This window comes from Pleurodeles waltl, chromosome 8 (assembly GCF_031143425.1).
Source record: "Pleurodeles waltl isolate 20211129_DDA chromosome 8, aPleWal1.hap1.20221129, whole genome shotgun sequence".
NCBI classification, from domain to species: Eukaryota; Metazoa; Chordata; class Amphibia; order Caudata; family Salamandridae; genus Pleurodeles; species Pleurodeles waltl.
The window spans coordinates 622,702,771-622,727,171 of NC_090447.1; the positions used below are offsets into that span (position 1 = coordinate 622,702,771).

At 44.1% G+C, this 24,401-nt stretch overlaps 1 protein-coding gene across 3 annotated transcripts in view; it reads left to right on the plus strand.

The window, feature by feature from the left end:
- The window catches only part of OFD1 (OFD1 centriole and centriolar satellite protein), a 486,789-nt gene that overhangs the window by 270,548 nt on the left and 191,840 nt on the right, over positions 1–24,401 (plus strand). For all 3 annotated transcript variants that reach the window (XM_069204717.1, XM_069204715.1, XM_069204716.1), the window contains exon 17: positions 16,840–16,987. In XM_069204717.1, the coding sequence (XP_069060818.1) occupies positions 16,840–16,987 (148 nt within the window). The remainder of the gene's footprint in view (positions 1–16,839; positions 16,988–24,401) is intronic.

Consider the following 24,401-nt stretch of genomic DNA (forward strand, 5'->3'; position numbering starts at 1 on the left):
TGTCTTACCCAAATAATCAGGGTGAGTACATAGTGCCGGATAGAAACCATCCATGGCCCTCATCGTGGTTAGAGAACCATTCGAAGCAGGAAAAGTCTGTCTGCGATTCGCCGCCGCAGTTTCAATACCGCCTTACCGACAATGACCATCATGAGGTCTCCGAGATGGCTCTCACATGAGAAGAACTCCTTACCTCCCTGAGAGACTTTAAAAAGGAACTAAGAGAAGAATTGAAGGCGAACATGACCTCCTCGCTAGAAAAACTGCAAGCAGATCTCAATGATAAACTATCAACGCGGCGGCAAGATATGGACTCTGTGGACACCAGGATGCTTGACACAGAGACGAAGACTGGAGAGCTGGAAACTCGGGCCAACCAATTAGCTGCACTCACACAATCTCTCCAGATGCAGGTTCAGACAGCTACAATTAAGCACGAAGTCATTGAAAATAGAGCTTGTCGGGAACAACATCAAGATTAGGAACCTTGTGGAGGGAGCAGAGGGTCCTGACCTCGAGGCCTTTGTGATGGGCCTATTCCAGGAGATAACGGGCGGGGCACAGCTGAAGATAAAGATAGACAGAATCCACAGAGTGGGCAGCAGAACCACCAGCGATAAGCCACGGCCATGAGATGCTCTAGTTAAGCTGCATTCCTTCAAGGTCAAAGGAGCCATCCTCCAAGCAGCAAGAAAGACAGGTAAGGTGATGTTTCAGGGAGCATCCTGCACCCTGTTCCAAGATATAGCTCCAGCCACATTCCTTGGAGGCAACAATTCAAGCCAATCACAGACAAATTTAGGGAAGATCATGTCAAGTACCTCTGGACCTTTCCGTTTGGCCTTTGAATTAAACAGACCGCACCACGTCACTGACCTCTCAAAGGCAATGACATTGCTTGGTATCTCTCACTCAGGAGAGAGCGGAGAGGGGGAAACTTCAGAGCTGAGATTGGGGAAAAAAAACTCAGATCTGGATTGTGGTTGACAAGCTACTTCGACAAGTAAACTCAACCTGAATGGTCAGAGCCCCTCCTTAGGGAGGGGTGGGAACAGTGGACCCCTTTCTTTAAAGGTCAGACTCCTTATTCGCCTGGACAGAGGAGCATGCTAAACCGATAATGAAGATGCAAGCCTAATGGTGCCTCTCACAATAGTTCAAGTTAATGTACATGTTACCAACACCTCATTTACCCCTACAGTTAAGCCCAACATCTCAAGATCACAAAGTGACATAAGCGGCATTAAGCCTTAGCTCAAGCTGTTGTTAGCAGAATTGAAGAAATTTACAAGTTCTGGACAAGTTGTCCCTTTGTTGTTTGAAGTTTTGTTTTTTATCAGGACATTGGAGATTCAGCATGGTTAATGAGGAGCAAGAGGCAGATAATGGGGGGAGTAGAGGCAGAACAAATCCCTTATGTATTTTTGTGGGGCTTCGGAGGAAGGTCCCGAGGGCAGGGAGAGGTAGACAACGGTCTGGCCCCAATATCAACTTTTGTGATAAAAAGGTACCCCTGACATAATTATGGTTGTAACACTGATTACATGGAATATTAAAGGGCTAAACTCACCAGCAAAATGCAATGAAATGTGGAAATACATAACAGACCAACACTATGATGTAATAGCGCTGCAGGAGACCCATTTTAGACGGGGAGGAACATAAACTCAAACATAAATAATACCAACAAATTTTTAAATCCTCCGCCACGACAAAACATAATGGATTGGCAGTTATGTTTCATCAAGCTTTACGATTCAAACCCACCGGTCACCACACAGATAAAGAACTGCGCTACGTAATGGTGAAAGGGGAAATATGGGGACACAAAGCCACTGTCGCCTCAGTATATGCCCCCAACGCTAACCAAGAATGATTTATTTGCGGAGGAAGATGGGTTTATGATGGGTGACTTTAACCTCACTTGGCACGCGATCCAAGATAGCACACACCTGGAGGACACTTCACCCTAATGATAAAGACTACACATTTTTCTCACACACTCAGTGCACATATTCTGGAACTGTCTATGTATTCGCCAGTCATGGGGTGGTCCAGGAGCTTCATAAGGCAGCAATTCACTCTGTCTCCCTCTCAGACCATGACCCAGTGGAGGTCACACTGGACTGTAGAGGAACCAGATCGAAAACCCCTGCAATGGTACTTCCCGTCCTCCCTGAGCAGAGGTAAATCCTCAAGAGATGACATACGCAGCACCATCAGGGAATATTTTACACTCAACAACCCCGAGGATACTAATCTGAGCATAACATGGGATGCATTTAAGGCAGTGCTCCGAGGGTAAATGTATATCTCTAATGGCAGCACTAAACAAACAGAGGAAAAAGGAACGCCTCGCATTAGAGGTGGAACTACGTACTGCCGAAGGAGCCATACCCCTCCAACGCTCGGGGATGGCTCTAAGGGGTAAATTGAACTCTATATACTATAACAGAGAAGAACTTGCATTGCAATGTATACAGAGAACATCTTACGAGCAAGGAAATAAGGTGGAACCACACCTAGCTGGATAGCTACGGTTGAAAAGGAAAACAGAATACATAGGTGACATACGACAACCTACCAATGAACTGACCAGTTCAGATATGGAGAAGACAGACATTTGGGATGTTCTATCGAGACCTTTAGAACCCTCCTCTGGTGCTTCCCAAATAGAGTATCTAGAAAATATTGGCCTTCCCAAGGTCACTGCAGCAAACAATGATCGTCTGGTGGCGCCTATTGAGGAGAATGAGGTACAGGTGGCGATAAACCACCTCAAACCCTCAAGTCACTAGGGACAGATGGTTTGACAGCTCAATTCTATAGAAACTATAGCTCGGAGCTGAGGTTGTACCTGATCACCCTATTTAACTACATAGGCACGCCAGGAGCCACCACAAAATTAAATGGGTGATGCTCCTATCTCGGTCATTCCCAAACCGGAGAAAGACCTTCATGACTTTAGCTCCTATAGACCCATAGCATTCTTGAATCTAGATGCAAAACTCTACACTACAATATTAGCATCTCAAATTGAAGATTTGTTTCCTGATTTGGTTCAACCGGACTAATCAGGATTTGTAGAGAGTCGTCAGGTACACAACAAAATCTGCAGGGTGATACACCTATTCCAAAAAATTCCATAAGAAAAAGGTTCTGGACATTTTACTGAGTCTTGATGCCGAAAAGACATTTGATTGAGTTGACTGTGCCTTTATGACTCATGTCCTTAGGACCTATGGATTCTATGAGCAATTCATCAGGATGATTAAGGCAAATATGCAGCTACCCATTCCAGAGTTATGGTGACCGGTACCAGTTCAGCACCAATTGCTTTGGCAAGGGGGATGAGACAAGGATGTCCTCCCTCCCCATTGCTGTTTTTACTAGTATAGAGCCTTTAGCGGGCATGTATTCGAGTATCTCCCACCATTCATGGGGTCACCGTTGGGACGACAGAACAGAAAATATCGATATTCGCTGATGATGTTCTTTTGACAGAGGTAGCAGGATTCAAAGTTAATCTTTCCAAGTCCTCCATGATGAATCTGACCATGCCCACATTGGAGATGAAAATGCTGGCAACCTGCACACTTTTCCAATGGGCAAATAAGGAAATAACCTATCTAGGTTTTAAAATCACACCTAATATAGCTGACCTCTACAAGGAAAATTACCCCCCCCAGCTTCTGACAAGCATACGAGAGGATCTGAAACGGAGGGCGCAGTCTTCTCACATGGTTGAGGAGGATTAATGCGATAAAAATTACACTTTTGCCCAAGATACTTTATCTATTTCAGAGCCTTCCACTAGACGTTGACCGCACATTTTTCTCAACTCTGCGTACCCTTATTTTACGATTTATATGGCAAGGGAGACGAGAAAAATTATCTTACAAAATATTAAGCACACCATAATAGGCGAAAATAGATGTTCTGAGTCTACCAGATTTCCAGTACTATTACAAAGCTGCTCAGCTGAGAGTTATCACGGAACAGCCCCTTTAAGAGTCTGATAAACACTGGCTACACATGGAACAGGCCATAGTGGGGAAGGTAATCTGGGACTTACTGTGGAAGCCTAAGGCAGACCGTCCCCGTAATGCATATCTTAGCACGCCAATAAAAAAACACTCTAAAGGTCTGGGATCAGGTGACAAAAACAAAAGGGTGGACGACCTTCCCCTCCCAGCACACACCATTACATTACAACAGCCTTTTCCCCCAAACCGCAACCAGGGCCGTTTGATATTTGGAGAGAAGGAGGCTGCCTTGTGTTAGCGGACCTGTTCAACAATACTGACATATTGACATTTGAAAACTGCAAAAGAGAATTCAGTGTCCCTCACACGGAAATCTATTGCTACACACAACTCTGCCATTGGGTACTAAAGCCAGAGATTCAACTTGCAGCCGCAAGGGATTTAACACTATTTGAGCAATTCATTCACCGGGCAGGCCCCCCTAGGACGGGCTACTACCCACCTTTATGCCCTTCTATCTACCACAGTTAGCGCTACACTACTCCGCCACTGCGCCTTCTGGGAGCGTGAGCTGGAGGAAGACATTCCTGACACACAGTGGGACAGACTATATTGAGACATACGAAAATGTAATCGCTTTATGGCCTTGAGAGAAGCCCACTATAAGATTCTGTACGGTTGGTACCTCTACCCTACCAAACTGGGGAAAATATTTCCGACTACATCGGACCTGTGCGGTAGAGGGTGTGGTATACGGGGCAACTTTAGACATATATGGTGGGACTATCCCACGATTCATCCCTTTTGGAATTACATTTTAGCTCACATCAAAGACATACTGAGATACCCTGTTCCGGATCCAGAGCACTGCGTTCTCATGGGACTAGGAGATGAAACGCTCCAGTATCAACTCTGTGGCTGTGTCTGGGTGCAGACAAAATTGTGATAGCAGCAGCCTGGACAAAAGAAAGAAGGCCCGGTGCTTACTCAGTGGCATATCCGCCTTTGGAGAGCACTGACAATGGAAAGGATGGCAGACATTTTTGCAGATGACTTTAAAAACTTTGAATATAAATGTGGTCCCTTAAGGTCATATTCGTCAAGGGACATCCAGCTGTTTGCTTGCCCACTAGAACCAGAGCCCTGCACTTATTTCAGATTTAGAGGGGTGAACCACTCGTGGGGTTGTATCCCTCACCCAGCTCTGGTGACCATGAAGTATGATTTACGACAAGCTCCAGAGTCTTCAATTGAAGAGGACCTACATGACCGCTTTGTCTGCCCTAGGACTAGCGGACTTCATAATGTGGCCTTCCTATCTCCCAACTCCATTTTATGTATTTATACTGTTATGTGTTGTATGGTTTCTCTTTTTTTGTCCTTATTAACTAATGGAAATGGTTGGAAACTCGATGTATGTCAATGTAGATGAGAATCTCTGTCTTGTAAAAAAATAAAAAATACACTGTATACTTATATAGCAACCGTGTTCAGACAGGATGCACAAAGTTATATTTCAAATGTAATGCTTGTACCAAATTTCAACCTAATAAAAACAAGTTTGACAAAAAGAGAAACCATTCCTTCTTTGGTATCACACTAGTGCTACACTCTGACCTCTGTCTCTTTCACTTATGCATCCCGTTTAAACCCAGGATGGTAATAAAATGTGTTATACATATGACTTGGATATCTCCTTCAGCTCCTCGTAGTAGACCCCTGACATGGATACTCTTCCTTCTTTATCTAATTTCATGGTCTTCTTGCTTCTCTTGAAGGATGACAATCACATCTTCCAACTTAGCAATTCAATATCTCACTTAGTTCTGATGCAGTGAGCGCTCCTCCATTGTGTCTTCCATGCAAACCTCCTGCTGATAAATTCTGAAATCTGAATTCCTTGTTGGGAATTCATTCTTTATTTCACTCACCAACCCCCTCAAGGCCATGAAAAAGGCCTCCTTAAATCTCATTATCACAATCTAAGTTGTTTTTTAAAAGGCATATTTTATAAAGTTTTCACAAAATAATAAAATTGCATGCTGTGTGTAGATGGTTTTCTAAGTTCTTTACAATCTAAATTATAATCACAGGACCATTACAATAATTGAGTATATTGACAGTTTTCCGCATTAGTTATTGCATCCTACTTTTTATATTTTTTTATTTAGCCATTAGAAGAACAAACATTTAGATAACAGAATCAATCAACAGAGGTGTGTAAACCAGCATCCACCTCAGATTGCGTTACCACGTTTTTGTCACTGGAATACCATGCAAGTTGAATAAAGTCTGCTTCTAGAGCATAGATCTATGACAGTCCAGATTAATGAATGGATCAAACCAATGCAGCATGACTCGACTGTAATATAAGCAATGTACTAATTTGAAGTTTACCGGTCTTGATCTATGATTTATACAAATATGTTCAATCTGAACACAGAAGTAAGGCCAACAGTTGTCACTAAGCAAGACTCTAGTAACTGTTCCTCGAACTAGTTACTTCAGCAACACCACATCTGTTTTCTCATTCATGAACATACACTGCAGTTTAGCTACTCACCAACTGCAGTTGTATGAAAGTGTAATCTGAGTCGGTGGCTCAAATGAGGTTGTTTAGACGAAAAAGGCAAGAACAGATCGAAAACGTGGCCTAACATAACCAAAACCAAGTAAATTACTTAAGTGGCAAAGTGTGTTCATTCACCTTTTATTGTGCTACAGTTAGAATGTGTCATTCTGTACCTATCTATCAAGTGAGGCAGTAAGGGATTATAGACGAACACAGGTGGGTAGGGACATGTATGTCCAGCAGCCCTACCTGTCATGTAGCACACCCAGTTTGTGCATAGGACCACATGTATGATCGAATTTGTTTTATGTATTCAAGCGGTCGAGCCAGTCTGCAATGAGTCTCGCTCAACCTGTTCTTTCTCAACCACCAGGTGGGGTAAATAGTAGTGAGATTAAACCATTCAACAGCAAAGTATGCCTGAGCTGCATAAAAGTAATGCTTAAAATCCGGAGCCGAAAACTCATGTTTGTTACAGAGCAGCTTCATTCTGCACCAGTGATTACTAAGCTGCTTCCCCTCCCAAACAAGCCAGAGTGTGAGAATATTAGCGAACAATATATTACTTTTTTGTGAAGACCACCATTTTAATTAAGGCCCCTCTGCCTGCCAAAGACACTGGTGGACGATCCATCAGTCTGCTTGTAAAATCAAAAATTTCCATCTCCAGCCCACAGTTGTCCATGATTACTCTCTTAATTTCCCTTTGGTTTTTGATCCCCAAATAGCTAATGTAATCTGTGTGCTAGCCTAAGGGGTATTTTATTTCTACCTCCTGTGGGACAGGAATGAGCACATTTAGCTCAGATTTTTCCCAATAGATAATAATGCAGGAAAAAAACCTCAGAATCTGACAATTTCTCGATAACAAGAGAAGGATTAGACTTGTGTAGTGACCTTTTGGTAGTAAAGGTCAACAACCCTCTAGACATCATACTCAATCAACTAACACGTCAGTGGTTCCATCACTGAGGCTAAAAGAAGGGGGTTATCCCTGCCAAGTACCCCTGGCTGTTTCACACGTTTTGTGAGTCGTATTAGGTAGTCACTCCTGTTAATTCTCCACATGACAATCTAGTGGATCAAAAATCTCTGCAACAAGCAACACCAATACTGCTTCTAGTTTAAGCTTAATTTGATGTACCTAAACGAAATACAGGTTATAATTTGTTGTACTCATTAGGTTGCATTTGGTTTACTTCACCATGACCAGCATATCTATCTGAAGGTTAAGTTAAATAGCAATGATATGGACAATTATTTTTATTTTATTTTATAAGTGCTGCAGAGTGGTAGGGCTGATGCAGCGTGCTTTCTTTGTGGGTTTTCAGCAATACTAGGATGGGTTCTCTAGAGTGAGGGGGAAAAAGCCCCTTCCTCCGGTGCTTTGAGCAGGTGACAAACAGATCTGGGATCAATATAATTTTTATATTGCTTATAGGTGGAACTGTAAGGCCATCTGCTCCTGGAGCCTTACCTCTACCAAGACCAATGATGGCCACTTGACAATAATTTGCTTTACCAACAGGTGCATATGCGTGTGAGTCCTGCTGTAGGCTTAATACCCAGGAATTAAGTGTCTGTTTGCAAATTGTCGAGCATCATTATGGAGGTATATCATTTGGGATAATAAGCCACAAAAGTACCAAGAAGCTTTTTAATTATTATCTACACCCTGATTGGGAGTATCATCTGCTTCTGTAATGGAGTTATGTTGGTAAAATTAATGCCTGTTTTTCACTGTTTCACCCTCCTCATCTACAAAATTAATATTATTTTTTTGCTGAGAAAAAGTACCTCTCTAATAACAGTATCTTTAAAATCAGCCATGGACACACAACTCTGTGAAGTTTGTATCATGTCCATTAGTCAAGTGTTATTTATTGCAGACCGAGAAAGCTGGTCAAGTTAGTTACTTATACACCAGAGAATCCCTGCCTGCTTTGCGATGTGAACATCCAGGTTACCTCCCCTATATGTATCCCAGACTATAAATTATTTAGTTCCACACTGATCTCAAAGTAGTCTGCAGCAGAAGAACTTACCCCATTTTTGTGATATTCATATTTATTACAATGAATCAAGCAATGCATCTCTATGGAACATCCACAACCTGCTTGGTGAGAAATGAACTGGGATTCCTGGGAACTGGGTCAGCCTAATCAGAGAATGATGTAGGTAAACATCTTGCACCCCGGTTGTTCTGCCTCCATCTTTATACAGTTTCAAAACCATGCTTCTTCAGATTATATCTTACCAAGTTGAAAATTGCCCTGTTCATGGAGCTGTACTAAGTCTGCATTTCCTTGAACTCTGCGTTTGACTGTGTTAACCAGCCAAATCAATGGTAATCTATGCTAGAGGATGGGAATGAGAGTGAACTGGTATCCTATTATGACTCTAGGCAAATAGTTTTCATTGTACCCATTGCAGTAACTGAAGGGCAAGGCTATGCAGTGTAATGGATTTCGTTTTATTTAGTATACAGGGAGTGCAGAATTATTAGGCAAATGAGTATTTTGACCACACCATCCTCTTTATGCATGTTGTCTTACTCCAAGCTGTATAGGCTCGAAAGCCTACTACCAATTAAGCATATTAGGTGATGTGCATCTCTGTAATGAGAAGGGGTGTGGTCTAATGACATCAACACCCTATATCAGGTGTGCATAATTATTAGGCAACTTCCTTTCCTTTGGCAAAATGGGTCAAAAGAAGGACTTGACAGGCTCAGAAAAGTCAAAAATAGTGAGATATCTTGCAGAGGGATGCAGCACTCTTAAAATTGCAAAGCTTCTGAAGCGTGATCATCGAACAATCAAGCGTTTCATTCAAAATAGTCAACAGGGTCGCAAGAAGTGTGTGGAAAAACCAAGGCGCAAAATAACTTCCCATGAACTGAGAAAAGTCAAGCGTGCAGCTGCCACGATGCCACTTGCCACCAGTTTGGCCATATTTCAGAGCTACAACATCACTGGAGTGCCCAAAAGCACAAGGTGTGCAATACTCAGAGACATGGCCAAGGTAAGAAAGGCTGAAAGACGACCACCACTGAACAAGACACACAAGCTGAAACGTCAAGACTGGGCCAAGAAATATCTCAAGACTGATTTTTCTAAGGTTTTATGGACTGATGAAATGAGAGTGAGTCTTGATGGGCCAGATGGATGGGCCCGTGGCTGGATTGGTAAAGGGCAGAGAGCTCCAGTCCGACTCAGACGCCAGCAAGGTGGAGGTGGAGTACTGGTTTGGGCTGGTATCCTCAAAGATGAGCTTGTGGGGCCTTTTCGGGTTGAGGATGGAGTCAAGCTCAACTCCCAGTCCTACTGCCAGTTCCTGGAAGACACCTTCTTCAAGCAGTGGTACAGGAAGAAGTCTGCATCCTTCAAGAAAAACATGATTTTCATGCAGGTCAATGCTCCATCACACGCGTCCAAGTACTCCACAGCGTGGCTGGCAAGAAAGGGTATAAAAGAAGGAAATCTAATGACATGGCCTCCTTGTTCACCTGATCTGAACCCCATTGAGAACCTGTGGTCCATCATCAAATGTGAGATTTACAAGGAGGGAAAACAGTACACCTCTCTGAACAGTGTCTGGGAGGCTGTGGTTGCTGCTGCACGCAATGTTGATGGTGAACAGATCAAAACACTGACAGAATCCATGGATGGCAGGCTTTTGAGTGTCCTTGCAAAGAAAGGTGGCTATATTGGTCACTGATTTGTTTTTGTTTTGTTTTTGAATGTCAGAAATGTATATTTGTGAATGTTGAGATGTTATATTGGTTTCACTGGTAATAATAAATAATTGAAATGGGTATATATATTTTTTTGTTAAGTTGCCTAATAATTATGCACAGTGATAGTCACCTGCACACACAGATATCCCCTAACATAGCTAAAACTAAAAACAAACTAAAAACTACTTCCAAAAATATTCAGCTTTGATATTAATGAGTTTTTTGGGTTCATTGAGAACATGGTTGTTGTTCAATAATAAAATTAATCCTCAAAAATACAACTTGCCTAATAATTCTGCACTCCCTGTATACATTTGAGAACCTGTTCAGGGCCCACATATCAAGGGCCTATTGGGCCTCACTGGGAGAGAAAAGGTTGTTTTGCCTCTGCTGCCCTGAGATCCGTCCTACTATGGCTCTGCAAATTGGGCCAAGAACAACCTCTTCAGCACTTGAGTGTCAGTGGTAGCAATTGTAACAGTCTCAGTGTTCTCTGGGTGTTAGTGTCAGGGTGTGCAAGCTCATAACTCATCAACTGTCCGGCAGCACAATAGCTGAGTTTCCAACCTAGTGCATTAATTAGAAAAGTGATTTAATACACAAACTAAAACAGAATACTACATACGTAAAATTAGGTACAATAAAATGTACTAGTGCTTGGGCTTCTGTGATTTAGAATACTTCTCACTCCTTCCCTTTACCTAGGTGTCACCCCTCTAATGTGTCTACGAAGGTCCTCCTAGAGTTAAAGTGCCTGTGACCTGAATCAAGGCTCAGGTACAATTTACCCCAGCCTAGTGACAATAGTATTCACTTTAGTATGGTCCACTCGATACAGTGTCAACACCACCAGTATCTCTCTGTGGCCAGCAGTGGTACTGCAACACGCATTTCCATTCATTTATGTTTCTGGGAGCAGAAGCACCGTTTGCAGGAGCAGCCCCCAGCTGGGGTAAGCATCAGCAATGTTTGGCTACAGGAGCCTTTTGAAGTCCTTTGAAGCCTCCAGGTATGCAGGGCCCAAAACAGGTGTTGGACCCACTTCCGGGTTGCACAGTAATTTTGTATCAGGTGGGCAGGACATGGGCACAGTGGTATGATAACGGCTGCATTCACAATCTGCCGGCTACTACTGATGATATGATTCTTGGTTATGGTGGCTAATAAAATAGCAATGAACTCTTTTAATTGACGTTTTTTTTTTTTTTTTTCTGTGCATCTCGCAGCGGGAAAGGGGAGAACGCTCCCGTGCCCTTGTGAGGAAACTGCCACTCGTTGACTCTGTAACATGTTCCTGTAAGGAAGGTACTTTCAAGCCAAGGTTGTGATCTACTACTGTGGATCCAGTGTGTTCAAAAGGCCCTCATCTTTATTAGTCTTATGTCTTCTTGGGCTGTTCTCTATTTGATTGCTAAGGCATTAGGTCAGAGGTTCAACTTATGTAGTTGGTAAGAGTAAAAGGTATTGAAAGACCATTAGTTTGAAAGCTTAAAGTCTGAGTCTGATGTTTTACAGCATCTTCAGAGACCTCATTGGTGAGAGGGGTGTAACATATGCTCCGGAGCAGTACTCTTCTCTTTGAATGGGAGTGTTCCCTTCTGGCACTCTGTTTTGGCTCTGTTGCCCAGCCAGTCTCTTACTTACAGTCTTGATAGAATCTTTGGGTGTGATGTCTACAGTTCTACCTGTCTTCTTCCTCCCCCACTTCCACTCAGTCTTGACAATTAGGTACAGTCTGTAGAACGGTCTTCTTAGTCGAGCTGTATTGGCTACTTGTTTAGTGCAGCTCCTCCACTTGGTATTTTGTTGTGTTGTGTGTTAAGGTTTGCAGTGGTTCTAAATCCTCTCCTTGTAAGTTGGAGATACTTGATAATCCTTCATTTAGTCTGGAGGAAGTAGGGCTGGTTCTGCCAGTTAGTACTACATATTCATTTGTGAATCTTGCACCAGTTGTCCAAAGCTCCTCAAATGGTCCATCCTTCTGGCAGATATTGGGGGCTGGGGATTCTGATTCGAAGGATACAATAATGACCAGAGACAAATTAGGCATTCCTTGGAGTCTAATTATTACCTATGTTGTGCTGTACACAAGTCATGTCCATGCCATTAGCTTCCAGCTATTCCAATATGTTGTTCAAATTAAGCTTTGCTTTACTTACCGTCTGTTTTCTTCATCCATATTTTTTCACTGCTTCCATTACTTTCCTTGTGCTCATCTTGGGACTTACCTTCATTGCATGAATTCCATTCTTAGATGCCATTTGAAGTGTCGTTTTACATGACCACATCTTTTTAAGCATTGTTGCCCTTCCAACCTTGCCCTTTCAACATTAAAATGTGCTTTTTGTTTATCAACTTAATAGCTTTTCTTACTTTACCATTCACTTGTCGATTGTAAGCTGAAAAGCCAACAAGTTTAATACCCTAAACACTCAAAAACTAGCACATGCTCCTTCAACACAATGATCTCCATTGTTGATAATTACCTGTGATAGAATACCTTTTCTTCTGAAAAATTCAGTGAATAATTCATTTGTGTTTGAATTGCTATTAGTGGAATTGATTTCTATATGTTTGGATCAATAATCATTTATGAAGTTCAATTAATAAGATAATGTTAAGAATGTTTTTCCAGCATTAGATCTTTCGTAGATTCATATGTTTAACGTATTCCCTGACGACAGGCTGGGAACCCTCTGTAGTCCATGTTAGCTAGGCAGTATTCCAGTAAAGCAACCAACATTGACAAAACAACCCTTATCAGAGGCATCAACTGTCAGCGTTACTATGTGTATCAGTCAACTCAAAATCCCTTGAGCTTTGCTCGTTTTTTTCAGATTGTGATGCATTTTTGGACTTATGTTTTAGAAAACTAAGACATAATTTTTTAATTAAGACCATGGCTGAAGCTTTGCATTCAACATCACTTCTGAAGCCATGGTGCTTTTCCACCTGGTTTGCAAACTTCTTTTTTCTTTTTCCTGTTTTCGTATTTATTTTTGTCGCTCTTTTTTTTCTTCTCACAGACGCAAACACTTGTGATACGTTATGTTTTTTCCTCCAGTCCTATTTAGGCATGCCATTGAATCTTCCAAACATAATGCTCTGTTCAAGAATTGCTCCAGTGGTGTATATACCAAAGCCTTCCTTTTAATTTCTTATTTGAACAATCCATTGACAAGGTACATATGTGTCTGAAAAGGGATACATATTTCTCTATAATTTAATTAGTCCCTGGTTGTGAAGGTACAATTATGTCTTTTTCATGACGGCTTCAGCTTCAAGATGAATTTCAAGCCTCTTGAGTGGTTACTCGAACAGTAGACGGTGCTCAGTGCTCTAGTTCTTGTAGGAGGCTGGACTAGCTTGTAGTGAGTACCAAGGGGTACTTGCACCTTGCACCAGGCCCAGTTATCCCTTATTAGTGTATAGGGTGTCTAGCAGCTTAGGCTGATAGATAATGGTAGCTTAGCAGAGCAGCTTAGGCTGAACTAGGAGACGTGTGAAGCTACTACAGTACCACAAGTGTCACTTGCACAATATCATAAGAAAACACAATACACAGTTATACTAAAAATAAAGGTACTTTATTTTTATGACAATATGCCAAAGTATCTTAGAGTGTACCCTCAGTGAGAGGATAGGAAATATACACAAGATATATATACACAATAGCAAAAATATGCAGTATAGTCTTAGAAAACAGTGCAAACAATGTATAGTTACAATAGGATGCAATGGGGAAACATAGGGATAGGGGCAACACAAACCATATACTCCAAAAGTGGAATGCGAACCACGAATGGACCCCAAACCTATGTGACCTTGTAGAGGGTCGCTGGGACTATTAGAAAATAGTGAGAGTTAGAAAAATAACCCTCCCCAAGACCCTGAAAAGTGAGTGCAAAGTGCACTAAAGTTCCCCTAAGGACAAAGAAGTCGTGTTAGAGGAATAATGCAGGAAAGACACAAACCAACAATGCAACAACTATGGATTTCTAATCTAGGGTACCTGTGGAACAAGGGGACCAAGTCCAAAAGTCACAAGCAAGTCGGAGATGGGCAAATGCCCAGGAAATGCCAGCTGCGGGTGCAAAGAAGCTTCTACTGGACAGAAGAAGCTGAGGTTTCTGCAGGAACAAAAAGGGCTAGAGACTTCCCCTTTGGTGGACGGATCCCTCTCGCCGTGCAGAAGTGTTTTCCCGCCGAAAGAACGCCAACAAGCCTTGCTAGCTGCAAATCGTGCGGTTAGCGTTTTTGGACGCTGCTGTGGCCCTGGAGGGACCAGGAGGTCGCAAATTGGACCAGGAGAGAGAGGGGACGTCGAGCAAGACAAGGAGCCCTCTCAGCAGCAGGTAGCACCAGAAACAGGCACTACGAGGATGCGTGAAACGGTGCTCACCCGAAGTCGCACAAAGGAGTCCCACGTCGCCGGAGACCAACTTAGAAAGTCGTGCAATGCAGGTTAGAGTGCCGTGGACCCAGGCTTGGCTGTGCACAAAGGATTTCCGCCGGAAGTGCACAGGGGCCGGAGTAGCTGCAAAAGTCGCGGTTCCCAGCAATGCAGCCCAGCGAGGTGAGGCAAGGACTTACCTCCACCAAACTTGGACTGAAGAGTCACTGGACTGTGGGGGTCACTTGGACAGAGTCGCTGGATTCGAGGGACCTCGCTCGTCGTGCTGAGAGGAGACCCAAGGGACCGGTAATGCAGCTTTTTGGTGCCTGCGGTTGCAGGGGGAAGATTCCGTCGACCCACGGGAGATTTCTTCGGAGCTTCTGGTGCAGAGAGGAGGCAGACTACCCCCACAGCATGCACAAGCAGGAAAACAGTCGAGACGGCGGCAGGATCAGCGTTACAGAGTTGCAGTAGTCGTCTTTGCTACTATGTTGCAGGTTTGCAGGCTTCCAGCGCGGTCAGCAGTCGATTCCTTGGCAGAAGGTGAAGAGAAAGATGCAGAGGAACTCGGATGAGCTCTTGCATTCGTTGTCTAAAGTTTCCCCAGAGACAGAGACCCTAAATAGCCAGAAAAGAGGGTTTGGCTACCTAGGAGAGAGGATAGGCTACTAACACCTGAAGGAGCCTATCAGAAGGAGTCTCTGACGTCACCTGGTGGCACTGGCCACTCAGAGCAGTCCAGTGTGCCAGCAGCACCTCTGTTTCCAAGATGGCAGAGGTCTGGAGCACACTGGAGGAGCTCTGGACACCTCCCAGGGGAGGTGCAGGTCAGGGGAGTGGTCACTCCCCTTTCCTTTGTCCAGTTTCGCGCCAGAGCAGGGCTAAGGGGTCCCCTGAACCGGTGTAGACTGGCTTATGCAGAATTGGGCACATCTGTGCCCAACAAAGCATTTCCAGAGGCTGGGGGAGGCTACTCCTCCCCTGCCTTCCCACCATTTTCCAAAGGGAGAGGGTGTAACACCCTCTCTCAGAGGAAGTCCTTTGTTCTGCCATCCTGGGCCAGGCCTGGCTGGACCCCAGGAGGGCAGATGCCTGTCTGAGGGGTTGGCAGCAGCAGCAGCTGCAGCTGCAGTGAAACCCCAGGAAGGGCAGTTTGGCAGTACCAGGGTCTGTGCTACAGACCACTGGGATCATGGGATTGTGCCAACTATGCCAGGATGGTATAGAGGGGGCAATTCCATGATCATAGACATGTTAAATGGCCATATTCAGAGTTACCATTGTGAAGCTACATATAGGTAGTGACCTATATGTAGTGCACGCGTGTAATGGTGTCCCCGCACTCACAAAGTTCAGGGAATTGGCTCTGAACAATGTGGGGGCACCTTGGCTAGTGCCAGGGTGCCCTCACACTAAGTAACTTTGCACCTAACCTTTACCAGGTAAAGGTTAGACATATAGGTGACTTATAAGTTACTTAAGTGCAGTGTAAAATGGCTGTGAAATAACTTGGACGTTATTTCACTCAGGCTGCAGTGGCAGACCTGTGTAAGAATTGTCAGAGCTCCCTATGGGTGGCAAAAGAAATGCTGCAGCCCATAGGGATCTCCTGGAACCCCAATACCCTGGGTACCTCAGTACCATATACTAGGGAATTATAAGGGTGTTCCAGTAAGCCAATGTAAATTGGTAAAATTAGTCACTAGCCTGTTAGTGACAATTTGGAAAGAAATGAGCGAGCATAACCACTGAGGTTCTGATTAGCAGAGCCTCAGTGAGACAGTTAGTCACTACACAGGTAACACATTCAGGCACACTTATGAGCACTGGGGCCCTGGTGAACAGGGTCCCAGTGACACATACAACTAAAACAACATATATACAGTGAAAAATGGGGGTAACATGCCAGGCAAGATGGTACTTTCCTACAGTTCTGCTTCCCAAAAATGAGCAAAACCATCTTGTCTGCTTAACGTTTAGAAAACTATTGCTTTTTTTCTTGCATCTTTTAAAATTGTTTTCCAAAGGTGTCTGTAATAATTGTCAAAATATTGCCCTCCGATGCTTTAATTCCACTGTTGGATTTTCTGGATGTTGCTAACGGAAACATGCTAATGGATTATTGGTGTTTCTTCTGCCTTTACAGATACCAATGGGTCTTATATTGGCACTTCCCACTACAGCCCCGACCATCGCCTTTCTCCAATACTAAAGGAAGAGCGTATTCCTTTTGCTGGAAATGCTTCGGTTGTCAACCAACTTGCGTTCCCAGCAGATGATGAATCTTTGATAAGGTAATTTGAAAATTTATACAATTTGGTAAGCCATCCAAAACACTTTCACAAAAAATATTTTTAAATGATTTATGCTATATATAATCAGCTATTGAGGTTAGACCTGCACAATAGCCTTTTAGGTTGGAAACTTCCTGACCTTAGAATATTCCACAGATGCCAGACTGAATCTGAAAATCTATCTCTGCAGTACCTTTCCACTAGGTGGTGCCGTGCTGCTCCGTGCTGGCTCCATTAGAACTGGTAGTGAAAGTGGAGCCATATATATTTGAAAAACCTGCTCGTGGACGTTGGTTCCCTTCTGCAGTTTCAGACATGGATCCGAAGCTCTGCTCTTGTTTCTGTTGGTTTTGTGACAACTTCCAAACAATCCACAGAAGATGAGTGCAGTAAGCAGATGTCGGTCAAGGTAACTCATGAGGTGTGTCTCTGGTGTCTCTGTATGGGACACAACTCTGAGTCATGTGATATGTAGCCCTAACGCACTCAAAGGCTTTCTGAGACTGCAAGGCAAAGTTGTATGTCGCCAAAGACGCCACGTCCTTCATGTAGATCCTACTCACGCTCGTTGGAGCTAGACTCAATCCCAAGGCCGCTTCCGCTACCGTTCAACTTCACGCTCTGGTAATCCAAAGTCCAAGCACAAGAAAGCAAAGGGAGGCTGTGGCTCATCCCACCATCCTGAATCCAAAGAAAAGGTGCCAAGCTGTCAAGGTGCTAGTGTCAACTTCTCAACATCTACAGTTATGGAACAGATGCTGCAGTTTATCCCAATGTGCCTCAAAAGTATTTCCTGGGCTGTCGTTAATGGTGCCTTCAAAGAAGGTGTGCTGCAAATTTTTGGTGCACTTCAGCCCACCTACAGCGTATCATCGGGCCCCATAGGACCACAGAGACATCACTGGCTGGTTCCTTCCCGATGCCATCTGCCTCGCTGGGACCTTTTACCGGTACTGAATCGATTCAGATACAGACTTGCACTCTGTCCCCTTGACCCATGCTGGTTCCTATCATCCCAAAGGCGGTATTGATGCCATGCCTGCTGGAGGATGATCTGGTGCCAATGCCATTATTGACCCTGATCTGACTTCGGCTCATGCCAGACCAGTGGAGGTTTGTAGTATCAGACACCCTCCATTGAGACCCAAATAAATGTGACTGAAATTGTGCAGCCGGGTCCAGTGACTTCTGAGCTCTTACCTTCTTTAATGATGCCAGCCCAGACATTTTTAATGTCAACTTGGTCAGAACTTGCCCAACAGAACTTGTTCTTGCCCCCTGTGAATAGACAGTTAGCCAGACATCACCTGCTACAAACACCCACTAAATTGCTTTAGTTTGGTTTTAGCTTTGCATGGCTAATCAGTGTGGGCAGGATCCAGCATTTCCACCCAGGTTGGCGTACCATCACACCCAACAGATGGGTCTTTGACATATGCTAGGCCACAATGTGGGTGTCAGTGCACATGTTCATGAAACATTACTGCTTTGACTACCAGGCCTGGTGGGAAGGGCTCTTGGCCACTTGGTCTTACAAAGACTTTTTGGTCAGAGTCCACTCCACAGATCCTCCTCCTTGGGAAGTACTGCTTGGTATCCGTATGGTGAGGGATCTGTGGCCACAAGTTTCTATGTGAAGAACAAGTTACTTACCTTCGCTTATGCTCTTTCTGATGGTTACCTTATTTTACTGCAGACTCCTCACTGCCCTCCCACCTGTTCTGGGGAGTGGCCTCTTTTTAACATATAAAAAGATCCCAAGTTCTTAGGCAGCACACTGTAATCAACAATTCTTCATGCCTTGTGTCTGAGAACATTGAAACGGTAAACTAAGAAATTGATATCAGCATGCAGGGGTGGCTCCCATAAATGGGGTTCTCTGTCCTGTCTGGGTGGTATGGAGCCAGCGAACAACTGCTTGACACCACCGAGCTGCTTGAGGGCATACTGCTGTGAAAAGTTTCCAGATTCAGTCTGGAGAGTGAGGTATATTTTAAGATGAGGAATCTGCCACTCAGTATAGTGACCACCAGAAAGAGCATTACCAAAGGTTAGTAACTTATCCTTTTAGCTTACAGTCTTTAAAGAACAAACAAGCAAGACATTATCACATTGTGGTAAATAAATAAAAAAGTCACTGATACTTTAAAAACGTTACAGACAAGTAAGTGAATGGCTTACATGATCATAATAAACAATTAAAGCTATCTCGAATGGGATCTAGCATTATCGCTGTTGGCCAAAAACCTGCAGGAAAAAACAACAGCAGCATCATCATCATCATCAATGTCATTCTGTTTATTCATTTTTTTAAACAATTCTTATGATCCACTCTAGACTTACATCATACAATACAAGAATCACAGATGTTGGCCATCCATTCAGTACTACAGGTACCACCCAATAAGGTGACTCTTTCCTGCAAGAAATCATGGTTGCAAGCATAATGAACTCTGTGTGTTTCATAATGGCAGCATCTATAAAATCAAGCAGTTGGTGAAATACTGTGCCAATTGAAAATACTACTGAGATAGCCAGCCACCTCCAGTGAAAAGAAGGGGGCAATGCCAAGCCAGCTGGGTGAGCCGCAAGGCAGCTGCGGCTTGCAGTCAGATAATTTACATCAATTTTGTGCAACTTAGCCATACTATAGTACAGACGAACAGCATACTTATACTGGATAATTTGTACTTTGGAACCAACCGATAAATAGGCCCAAAATATGTCATATAATATGCAGCAGTGAGAAAGGTAATGGAGCCATGAGTAAAGTAACTCTGTTGCAATGCCTGTTGTGCGGACTCAGTCAAATCTAAACTTGTAGTGAGCCAAAGGCAAGCATTTGCTAGAGTCCTAACTAGGAATTTGTAGGACAACTCAGATATTTCAGCATCCACTTGTAATGGGGATTGAGTGTTATAATCCAGTGCCTAGCAAAGTGTGGCTGGGAAGCCACCTATTGTAACAACAAATAGAGACAACCCAGTCTACCTTCAGAGTATGGCCTAGTCAGTGTATCAGAGATCTCACATGAGTTCTTTCTGACACATATGATTTAAGTCATGCACAATTGCAGTTTACTGAAAATAGCAGGTGACAGCTGTAGGAAAGTACCCTTTTTTGGCATGGTTACCCCCAATTTTTGCCTGCTACCAGTGTGTTTTGACTGTGTTCACTGGGATCCTGCTAACCAAGACCCCAGTGACTGGGCGCTCTCCCTCTAAATTTGGTTGCTTAGGACTTAGCACACCCTACAATTGGCATACTGGTGCCCCCATATAAGTCCCTAGTATATGGTACTTAGGTACACAGGGCATTGGGGCACCAGGGGTTCCCATGAGCTGCAGCATGTATTGTGCCACCCATGGGAGACCATGCAAAATGTGTCTGCAGGCCTGCCATTTCAGCCTGCGTGAAAAGGTGCATGCACCCTTTCACTAAAGGTCACTGTACCTTGTCACTATAAGTCACCCCTATGGTAGGCCCTCTTAGCCCAGAGGGCAAGTTGCAGGTATCTATATGTGAGGGCACCCCTGCATGAGCAGAGATGGCCCTACAAACTCCAGGTACATTACACTGGACATCGTAAGTGCGGGTAAGCCATTTTACCCATGTACCCAACACATGTTACTACCTGTGTCCAGCTACATAATGGCAACTCCGAACCTGGGCATGTTTGGTATCAAACATGTCGGAATCATACCATAATACTGTTGCCAGTATTGGTTGCATGAATCAATGCATTCTGAAGGCTCCTCAGAGGACCCCCAGCATTGCTCCTACTAGTCTTCTGGAGTTTTTCATGCAGCCTGCCCTGCTGCCACACCTCAGACAGGTTTCTGCCCTCCTGATGCTTGACCAGCTCAGGCAGAGGAAGGCAGAACAAAGGATTTCCGGTGGGAGAGGGAGGTAACACCCTCTCCCTTGGAAATAGGTGTTATATGGCTTTAGAGGGGTTGCCTCCCCAGGCCACTGGTATGCTTTGAAGGGCACATTCCTTGCATAAACCGGTTTGCACCAGTCCAGTGACCCTCGGTCCCTGCTCTGGCACGAAAATAGACAATGGAAAGGGGAGTGACCACTCCCCTGTACATCACCACCCTAGGAGTGGTGCCCAGAGCTCCTCAAGGTGGCCACGTGATTGGGCCATCTTGAATCCAAGATGGTCAGAGGCCCCTGGGAGCATCTGAATGGCCAGGTCAGGCAGGTGACGTCACAGTCCCCTCCTGATAGGCGGTCACCCTGCTAGGTGACCAGTCCCCCTTCCTGGGCTGTTTAGGGTCTCCTTCTTGGGTGGGCCCACAGATTCGACTTGCAAGATTCCAGCAGGACTCTTCCTCTGTATCGATTACTTCATCTTCTTGGCCACCGGGACTGCAACTGGACCGTCAAGGAACCGACAGTCTGCAACTCCAGTGATTATTACGCTCTGCAACATTGTTTCTCTGGCTCCTTCCAGCAACTACAACATTTCCAAGGCTGTGCATCCTCTGAGGGCCATGAGTTTTCAGGCTGTACAAGAAGCAAGAAGGAATTTCCCTTGGAGTGAAGGAGTCACTCCCCAGCATCCGCAGGCACCAACTGCAATGACCACAGGCTGCATGGATCTTCTCTTCTCTGGAGCTGCGTGGATCTTGCATCACAGGTGGTGATCCGGAGTGGTCACCTTAGTCCTCTCTACGAGCTGTCCAACTTGGGATACGGTAAGTCTTTGCCTGTCTTTGCAGGGCACTACCTCTGTGCACTGTGACTCCTGCAGCTACCAATGCTTGTTTGTTCCTCCTAGAAGGGATCTTCAGGCTATATTTATCCCCAGTCCCCAGCACTCCTTCCTGTATAGCACAGTCTCCTGCCTGCTGCTCCAGCGATGGGGTACTCCTCTTCAGGTGTGGTGAGTAGGCCTCAACGCGATGCCCATGCCTGCTGCCTGTGGGTCATCTGTAGGGGCTGCCTCCTCTTCTTGTAACTGTCCCAGCTGCTGAGGATCACCCCAGACTCCCCTCCTTGGGTCGAGTCCCCTGGACCTTGCTTGTCCTCTTCAGCCTTGCAAACCTTCTTCTCCGACTCTTGCATTTGCCAAGGCTTGTTGGTGGTTTTCCAGCACCACTGACTGACTGCATCTGGACCGTCGACGTGGGACATCACTTGCATCAGTTCTAGGACTCCTCTTCAGCTCCTGTGCTGCACTACTGACCTTTTTCATCCACCGTCGACCTCGTCCTGTATCCACAGAAGGGTGGGCAGTGGCTCCTGCCACAACCGGACACTCAATCTAGAACTGCACTTGGTCCCCTTCCTTTGCAGGACCTCTTCTGTCAGGATCCACCTCTGGGTTCTTCCAGTCTTGTTTGGGTCTTGCACAATCCTTGTCCAAAGTCATCCTGTTTGTTTTGGGGAAACCAGGTGAATCACCTCTGCTCTCCTGGTCGCTGGAAGGTCACTCTGGTACTCACCTCTTGGGGTTCCTAGTTCTTCCAGCTCCCTTCTACTGATTTCCCTCCCTTGGGTGGGGGACTGCCTTTCACATTCCACTTTTTTAGTTTATGCTTTGGCCCTCACTATTTGCTATTGTTTTTACCAAAACCTGTTGCTTTCTATGCTATATACTGATAGCTAACATGTATATAATAGTGTGTATACTTACCTCTAGTTGGGAAATTGCCTATACAATACTTTAGTATTTGTCTTACTACAATATAATACCTTTATTTTTGTAACACTGTGTGTTTTTTTTCATATGTGTGAGTGCTGTGTGGCTATAGTGGTATTGCATAAGCTTTGCATTTCTCCTAGATAGGTCTTGGCTGACATCCCAGCTATCTTTAGAGAGCCCTTTTTTCCTAGACACTGCCTAGACTTCATTAATAGGGGATACCTGGGCCTGGTATAAAATGATAACGCCATAGGTGCTTATCACACACCAGGCCAGCTTCCTTCAATGGAGAGACTGTGTCATATTGGATAACATAATAGAATGCGCACTGCAAATGATTTTCAACTTACCCAAATATACCTCAACAGCACAAATGAGGCAAGAATTTAGCCCACAGAGGCATGCAGTGGCTTGTCAAGGAGCCTACATCAAATGCTGACATAAGAGCAGGGGTGCTGAACCAGGGTCTTTAAAATGCCCACTTATTGAATGAATTGTCGACTAAGGAGAATGTTGCGGCTAGAGTCTGCCTGCAAGACTCAATTAATCAGCTAGGTCTACTGGGACTCAGGAAGGCTGCAGGATCACACAATAATTTTAAAAAGCTTGTTATCGAAACTGTTAAAAGAAACTCCCTGGTAGAGGACAAAGTAAGGCTTGCGGAAAGGGCTCATGGTGGGTTTACCATACAAAGGTATGCCAAGGCAGCCCCTCAGATCTACCTAGGTTCAAGCTTCATGAGGTCCACTAAGCAGAAGTACCTACGGTATTGCCTCAGCATTTTACCCTCAGCAAGACACCATGGAAGTGCGCTTCAGAACTAAACCACTGTTGCCTGTTTGGCGAAGGGAAAAAATACTTTTTCCATGTACTATCCATATATAAGGAACTGAAGAAGGATTGTAGAGTGGTGTTTAGGTTCCTTTTTAACCTAAAAAGGCTATGTACATGCAGGCAGGCAGCAAAAATGTGCTTTGCTGGTGAAGATGTACATCTAAACTGCCACTTAGTAAAGTTCCTGAGTATTGCTGAAAAGTGAATTAACAGTAAGATTGAATTGGAGGAAGCTGAGGGCACATTCTAGCATTATTATGAATGAACTAACAGCACTCTGCACTTTGTGCACCTTCTTAACCTTTCCATGTAACCAGGAGATTGGCCAGCAGTTAGCTTTTGACCTTAATTTATCCAGGGTATCTTAGCATTAGGAAGGAAATAATCAACAGTACTTGCCACTTTAGGCACCCTCTCGAAGATTGTGTGTAATCAAGAGATCACTGTGCAGTCAGTTTTACCATCAACATTTAGTACTCTCAGGGCACTAATTATGTTTTTATTGTGATTTGTGTTTTTTTAAAAGGTTGTGATTTATTTAGTTTATTTGCAAACACAAATGGAATGGTTTTAATTAATCATGCAAATAAAGGTTACTTACATTTGATAAATGTATAGGTAGAGTAATGCATTTTCAGATGGATTGTGGGTGTAAACGACATCTGGATAGGAAGAATTCTCTGAATCAGTGTCAAAGTATTTAAGTATTTTGTTTGTTTGTAGTATTTAACATAGTTAAATCTGTGAAGTAGAGTATTATTAAGTTGGTCCAATTGTATTGCTGGGCCCTTAATAAACTATAATGTTTGTAGAAGCTTTCTTATACTGAGTGATGGGTGGAAAGCATTTCAATGTGATGGAATGTAGAATTGCACATCTTAGTATCAAAGCAGGCTAAAAAATGTCCTTGTAGCTTTGTGATGTTCA